We start from the raw sequence: 8,054 nt of genomic DNA on the forward strand, positions 1-8,054 counted from the left end.
GGGCTCGGTCGTAACACAGAATTTATAGCAAAAATTTGCAGTGTGATGTAACTGTAATTATACATTGAAGAATTGATTGTCTGTTAAGCCTTTCATCTGTTAGAATACAGTGATAGTTTCACTTCTTTCATGTGTAAATCACAAAACCCTTTTTTTTTAAAGTTGCATTCTCGGGTGTAGTGAGTGCAGAGTGTCTTAAGTCTGTGAGGGGGTGCATGTGTGGGAGTCTGTGTGTCTATAAGGGTGTGTGTGGGTGTCTGTGTGCGCGTCTGTGTGTATCTGTCCGTGTGCATGTGTGTGTAGGAATATCCGTGTGTGTGTGTATGGTGCAATGGTGATCACCTGTAATGTGACAAAGATTTTTAACTTTGTACACCCCAGTCCAACACCGGCATCTCCGAATCATGAGTTATAAAGGGAGTTCTCATAGTTTTACACAGTGACACTAAAGGAATAGAGTCATAGAGATATACAGTCATAGAGATACAATTCGCCCATGCTGACCAGCTATCCTAAAATAATCGCATCCCAACTGCCAGCACTTGGCCCATATCCCTCGAAACCCTTCTTATTCATGTACCCATCCAGATGCCTTTTAAATGTTGCAATTGTACCAGCCTCCACCACTTCCTCTGGCAGTTCATTCCATACACGTACCGCCCTCTGCGTGAAAAAATTGTCCCTTAGGTTTCTTTTATATCTTTCCCCTCTCAACCTAAACCTATGCTCTTTAGTTTTGGACTCCCCCACACCTGGTAAAAGACCTTGTCTATTTACCCAAACCATGCCCCTCATGATTTTATAAACCTCTATAAGGTCACCCCTCAGCCTCCGACACTCCAGGGAAAACAGCCCCAGCCTGTTCAGCCTCTCCCTTTAGCCCAGATTTTCCAACCCTGGCAACATCCTTTTCCGAACTCTTTCAACTTTCAAAATGTCCTTCCTGGATCAAGGGGACCAGAATTGTACATGTTATTCCAAAAGTGGCTGAACCAATGTCCTGTACAGCTGCAACATGACCTGCCAACTCCTGTACTCAATGGTCTGACCAATAAGGGAACACCTTCTTCACTATCCTACCTACCTGCAACTCCATTTTCAAGGAACTATGAAGCTGCACTCCAAGGTCTCTTTCTTCTGCAATTCTGCCCTTATTGCAGCACCTCACATTTATCTAAATTAAACTCTATCAGCCACTCCTTAGCCCATTGGGCCCATCTGATCAAGATCCCGTTGTAATCTGAGGTAACCATCTTCGCTGTCTATTACACTTCCAATTTTGGTGTCGTCTGCAACCTTACCAACTATACCTCCAATGTTCACATCCTAATCATTTATATAAATGACAAAAAGCAGTGGACCCAGCATCAATCCTTATAGCACACCACTGGTCACAGGCCTCCAGTCTGGAAACCAACCCTCCATCACCATCAGCACTACATTTCCTTTCCCATGTTTAACCTGAAGCCATGAGACCTCATGGGGTCCGGACCCAATGTTGAGGACTCTCAAGGCAACTCCTTCCTGGCTATATCCCACTGCGTCATCACTTCTGCTGGGACTGTCCTGCTGGTGGGACAGGACATACCCAGGGATGGTGATGGTGGCGTCTGGGTTAATTTCCGTCAAGACGTGATTCTGAAAGCATGGCTCTGTCAGGCTGTTGCTTGACTAGTCTGTGAGACAGCTCTCCAAATTTTGGCACTAGCCCTCAGATGTCAGCGAGGAGGACTTTGTGGGGTCAACATGGCTATTTTCGCCATCATCATTTCCAGTGCCCAAGCTGATGCCAGATGGTCCATCTCTTTGAGAATTTGTTGAGACTTTATTGAGATTGATACAACTGAACAGCTTGCGCGTGAACTCAGAGGGTAGTTAAGAGGCAACCACACTGCTGTAGGTCTGGAGTCAGACCAGGTGACTTCAGCAGCTAGATCAGATCTCCCGGTGATTATCTCACTCCCTATTACATGCACTTTTCATTGTTTTATCTTTGTTGATTACACAATTAAATATGGGAATTTATCTAACTGTGCACTTAATCCATTCCGCAAAGATTATGAATTGATTATTGATTCCAGTTATAAAGCTATCTGATATTAAACTTCGTCCTCCTCTGTCTAAAATATTTGACACTATTTTTTTTAAATTCCTCACAGTTCCGGCCTCGCTGACTCTAAACCCAAACACAGCACATCCGATGCTCACCCTCTCGAAAGATCTCACCAGTGTGAGGTTTGGCAGCAGTGAATTAATCTTTTTTGATTCTCAGGAGAGATTTGACAGGGCTCCATGTGTCCTGGGCTCACAGGGATTCACATCAGGGGAACACTACTGGGAGGTGGAGGTGGGGAAGAAGGCTGACTGGTGTGTCGGTGTGGCTACAGAGTCTGCAAATAGGAAGGGACAGCTCACACTTTGTCCTGAAGGTGGTTACTGGGTTCTGTGGCTGACAAATGGGAATCAATATGAAGTCACAGAAAGCTCACGAATCCCCCTGACTCTGAAAGTGAAGCCCAGCACCGTCGGAGTTTACCTGGACTATGAGGGAGGACAGGTGACCTTTTACAATGCTGATAGTATGTCCATTCTCTACACATTCATTGACACATTCACCGAAAAACTCTTTCCCTTTCTTTATGCTGGATCATACAACAAGGCTAACGATTGTGCACCACTTAAGCTGGCTAGGTTTTGGACTATACATTCCTAAACTGAAGTGTCAGAATACAGAGAGAGGATCTCCAGTGGTGAGGGGATACTGCCTGTCCGACAAAGTAACTGTCAGATTTTTAAAAATTCATTCCCAGGATGAGGGTGATGCTGGCGAGGCCAGGATATATTGCCCATCTCTAATTGCCCAGAGGGCAGTTAAGAATCGATCACAGTGCTGTGGGCCTGGAGTCATATGTAAGGCAGCTTCCTTTCCCAAGGGAATTTAATGAACCTGATGGGTTTTTCCAACAATCGACAATCGCCTTGTCGACTCTTATTTCCAGATTTTCCCTTGATGTATTGAATTTAAGTTCTGCCATCTGAGGATTCAAACCCGGGTGCCCAGAACATGACTTGGGCCCTTGAGTTAGAGGTCCACCAATAACACCACTCGGCCGTCGCCTCCCCTTTGGGGTGGGAAACAGCTTCGGGAAATGGCCCTGACAGCCTTTGATTTGGGTAAGGGTGTTGGCTGATGAATAGCACGTATTCCTTGCTCTGAGTTCATGGGCTATGGTCATTGACTGGGAGGTGTGTTCCCCCGTGCAAGACGAAGACGTCCCTCAGTGTGAATTCCTGGCTCCTTGCAACAGCTGTCAAACCTGGAAGCCTCTGGTCTGTCCACTGGTCCCCCAGAAATCTGGAGTCCGTGTTACAAATTCCAGCAGGGAAGCTCGCTGTCAGAAATCTGGAATAAGGGCCCTTGGTTAGCGACTGTAATATGATTAAAACCCTTGGAATCTTTCCTGTAACTCTTGTGTATCCTTGGCCTCACTTGACTGATCCATGTCTACTCCAGAAATCACTACTTTCACTCATTTCTCAGACATTGATGACCTCTGTCTACGGATAACCCCAACAGTTACCTTTGCAGACATTTGGTCACATTTTGATCCAAACTTATTCCCTGCCTATTTTTTTATTAATCTATTTTTCCTGTTCAGTGATGTTATTATGCACCTCTAGAGCAGGTGGGTCTTGAACCTGTGCCTCCAGGCCCAGGGGGAGGAACATTACCACTGAGCCCAAGAAGTCCCCTTCTTCTACCTACTAAAACAGGGCATTCATGTAACTTTGGCAGAAAATCATACAATGCTCCAGCTAGAGTTGGCTTGGTACTACATCTTTAGGAATGACTGTCAGCTTACATGAGTCATTTCAGGCATAAGGCCTCAGTTTCCTTCTTGATACTTGTAATTCTCAGGTATACTCACACCACACTCTCAGCAATATTTGCACTTGAACTCATAGTTGCAGTTAGAAGTACAAGTTGGTCTGGTGTACTCAGTCAGCGTTCCTTTCTCTGCATCCACGTTGTGTGTCCCCATAGATCGCATGGATTTTCCCTGCAATTGTCACTAATCTGCACAAAGATGTCTCCCCTCCAATGTGGATGAATCCATTGTGACAGGAGGGGGGTGTCCAGAAGAATCAGTGAAGTGGAATTGTGTAAATTGTTTGGCTAACAATGGGTCTCTGGGTCTGTTCTTTGGCTCTTAAATAAAGCGGCTTGTGAGGTTGTTGTTGCATTAATTTCAATTTTCCAACATTCCCTAGAATTGTAGACGGTTCCATTAGGTTGGAAAGTAGTGAATGGAACTCCTTTCTTCAAAACTGGAGGGTAATTGAAAGCAGGAAACTACAGCACAGTCCGTTAGTGTTTGGCATAAGAAAAGAATTATTAGAAGTTATTATTAGAAGTGTTATGGCAGGGTACTCTGAGAAATTCAAGACTATAGGGCCAATGGAGTTTTGAAGGGAAAATTATGCTAAATCAACTTATTGATTATCAACTTATCAACTTTGATGAAATAACATACTGTGGTTAAAGAGGAACTTTCCACTTGTAGGTTTTAATGTAATTTCAGGCATCCAACCCTTTGTTTCACATCTTACTTAGTTACTGGGCATGATTCTTGTGAATAAAAGAAATCACTTGTTCTGTCTATTGTCAGTCTTATAACTTCAATCAGAGCTTAAATGTATACTCTAGAATTCTCCAAAACATCATTAGTTGTAAAGCAGCAATGAAACAGTGAGCAGAGTGAATGGAACATTCTGTTACATCTTACAGAAGTCTACAGCATAGAAACAGGCCCTTCGGCCCAACTTGACGATGTATCCAGTTTTCACAATTAGACTACTCCCACTTGCTTGCATTTGTACTCATCCAGTCCTCCTTCTAAAAAAATAAATGAGTCCACTCCTTTCTGAGGACTACCAAGTTGTCACTCACACTGAGAATACTCCTTGCCAAGTACTGTTCAATTCAATCCCTCAATACCTCATATTGCAACGGTCCTTTGCTGTGCCTCAGTATGCTGTCTGACAGCAATGATTGCAATAACTGGTGATTTGTGCTTGTTTTACTCCAAAGCATTGCATAATGCATGCAAGTGAACATGTGAGCTAGCCATCAACAGCCTTACATGTCAAGGCAATACTTTGAGAATGGCAGGCATCGGAAAATCCTCTCTGTTGTAAAATGTATGGAATCATCACACACTCCTTCTCACCTGAATGTGAGAGGTGAACTATGAAGGAACTGTCAGTATTTACTGCTTGCATTACACATTCTTCTGATGGTTGAAATTGCTTCACATTGTTTCTTTGCTGGAATATAATTCATTTGTATAGGAGCAAGAAAACATGGTAACAGTTCAAGTGAATACCTGTATGTAGTGTTGTATTTACGAATATTTAGACACCTGTGCCACTGGTATGCTCTCAGTATGATTTTATCTTTCTCTCTCTCTCTCCCTGTACGTAGAGGTGCAAGCCCACAGCTGGGACAGAGAGAGTCTGCTGTGAGCAACACCCTGGTAACTTTCAACATTTGAGTGTTCCTCCTGGGCACCTTCCAGTCATGCTGGCCCAGGCCAGCTGAGAGTGTTCTCCCTTTCCTCCTCCTGACTTGCTGCTAGCATTGGAGTCACCAGTGGGAGGGGATGGAGTTGTGAAAGAGGGAAGGTAGAGGGCCCAGGCACCTTTAGTGGCAAGGTGGCTCAGTGGTTAGCACTGCTGCCTCACAGCAGCAGGGACTTGGGTTCAACTCCCCCCTTGGGCTACTGTCTGGGATTTGCACATTCCCCATGATTAAACCTGACACTGCTGCTTTTGAGGTTCTGCTTATCAATCTGAGTCCTAGCTCCCCAACATTTGCTTTCAAGACCTCATCCTCATTCCTAGCTGAATCAATGACACCAACGTGGATCCTGACTGCTGTACTTCTGAACAGTCTTCTGTATTGGCAGGAACCTACCATCTAAATGTGGGGGAGACTCTATGCCACTGACACAGATCAGAATCTCATCCACGTGTAAGATGAGCACATAGAGTCATACAGTACCGAAACAGCCCCTTTGGCCCACCATGTCTATGCAAACCAACAAACACCCATATGACACTAAATTCACTTCCCTGCACTTGGTCTGTATATTTCTATACCCTGGTATTTTAAATACTCATCCAGATGCTCTTTAAGTATTGTGAGAGTACTTGCCATTTTCTCAGGCAGTACGGTCCATATTTCTACCAACATCTGGGGGAAACAAAACAATTTTTCTTCAGATCTCCTCTAACCCATTTACTCCCCACCTTAAACGTCTGCCCTCTGGTCTTTGACATGTCTGCCATGGGATAAAGGTTCTCATTATCTACTCAGTCTATGTTTTTCATAATTTTGTATACCTCAATAAGACCCCACCCTCAGCCTCCTCTGCTCCAAGGAAAACAAACCCAGTCAATCTTGTCTCTCCTCCGAACTGGGACTTTTCATCGCTGGCAACATTGTGGTGAATCTCTACTGTAGACAGCCTTGATCTTGTCACCAGTGAAACAACATACCATCCTGGTGTCAAGTCTGTAGTCTCAGAAATGCCTGCCTGCTCCCTTAAATTGCATTACCGTCTGGTGTTTTCTTAATCCTCCACTCCTGTACCGTAGAGCTAGCCAAGTGCTCAAATGTGGCCGTGACTGTATTTGGAAGAGGAACATGATGTCTAGTTAATGCGCAGGACCTCCTGCACTATCTACCTGCTTCGATCAGTCTGCCTGGTGTCTCCTTCCCTTTCAGTGTCACTAAGTTTGGGGTCCAGTGCTATCCTGGTAGACCTCAACCACAGTGACTCAAGCTCTGAAACCCAAAGCTGCTAATGACATTTCCTGCACATGTAGGTGTCTCGATCATTGGTAGCATCCATGATTTCCCGCACACATTCCTGAGATTTGAGCTGCCCTGCAATACCTTAGCTTACTTCGCTTACACTATTTTACTTTAACTTCAAAGCTGGGGGCTCTCAACTTCTGTGTTTACTTGTCGTGTGATTCACCAAAGGAGTTTGCAGAGCATCACGCTTATGTAGGTAGAATTAGAAATAAGTTTTCTTGTCACAGGTACTCAAGTGCAAAAGTACATGAGAACAATGAAAAGTGTACAATGTTACCACGCACACATGTCATCTTCTGTACTAAGTACCTAGTTACAAATGTTGGGTACAAAAATGCCTCATCACCAGAACTTTCCAATAAGGTGTGCCCAGTTGGTCTGCGCCACTGCATGATGCCCTCAGAGCAGCTGTTGGAGGGGGGGGGGGGGGGGGGGGTAGGGGCTGAGGGTTGAGACTGACACATCTTCTTCTGGAATGTGCCTTTACAAAAGAAGTCTGGAGAAAGATGCAGTGGGTTTTGTCCAAGTTTGTTCCGTGCGGCTCCGTGATGCAGGACTCCATGCTCTACGGTCTGTTCCCCGGGAAGCACACTGAGACAAACATCAACTGCCGCTGGAGAACCAACAGTTCATTGAAAGACGCTCTTTGGTCTGTCCGAAACCAAATGATCTTTCAGAATGTTACAGACTGGCATATTCCAAGGTCCAGGACTACGCGCTGAGGGATGTACTAAAGCTTGGGGCAGCTGATGCCAAGGTGCAGTGGGGAAAGATCACTGCCTGACGCCTTCCTGCTGAAGGTAACTGGATATCTGTTCAGACCCTCTGATGCTTCAATGCATGCAAATATAGTCTGATACGGGTAAATTATATCATTTACATAAATGATTTGGATGTGAGCATAAGAGGTACAGTTAGTAAGTTTGCAGATGCCACCAAAATTGCAGGTGTAGTCGACAGCGAAGAAGGTTACTTCACATTACAACAGGATCTTGACCAGATGGGTCAATGGGCTGAGAAGTGGCAGATGAAGTTTAATTCAGATATTTGCGAGGTGCTGCATTTTGGGAAAGCAAATCTTAGCAGGACTTACACACTTAATGGACAGGTCCAAGGGAATGTTGCTGAACAAAGAGACCTTGGAGTGCAGGTTCATAGCTCCTTGAAAGTG

The 8,054-nt window shown here is 44.7% G+C and overlaps 1 protein-coding gene across 4 annotated transcripts in view; it reads left to right on the forward strand.

The window, feature by feature from the left end:
• Window positions 1–8,054, forward strand: part of LOC122541295 (zinc-binding protein A33-like) — a 27,347-nt gene that overhangs the window by 7,184 nt on the left and 12,109 nt on the right. For 2 of the 4 annotated variants that reach the window (XM_043677918.1, XM_043677917.1), the window contains one exon: window positions 2,160–2,235. In XM_043677918.1, coding sequence (XP_043533853.1) covers window positions 2,160–2,235 — 76 coding nt within the window. Of the gene's footprint in view, window positions 1–2,158; window positions 2,236–7,642; window positions 7,684–8,054 lie in introns of those variants that run through there. The other 2 variants (XM_043677915.1, XM_043677916.1) reach the window with 2 other exon arrangements.

This window comes from Chiloscyllium plagiosum, chromosome 37, assembly GCF_004010195.1.
Source record: "Chiloscyllium plagiosum isolate BGI_BamShark_2017 chromosome 37, ASM401019v2, whole genome shotgun sequence".
Lineage (NCBI taxonomy): Eukaryota > Metazoa > Chordata > Chondrichthyes > Orectolobiformes > Hemiscylliidae > Chiloscyllium > Chiloscyllium plagiosum.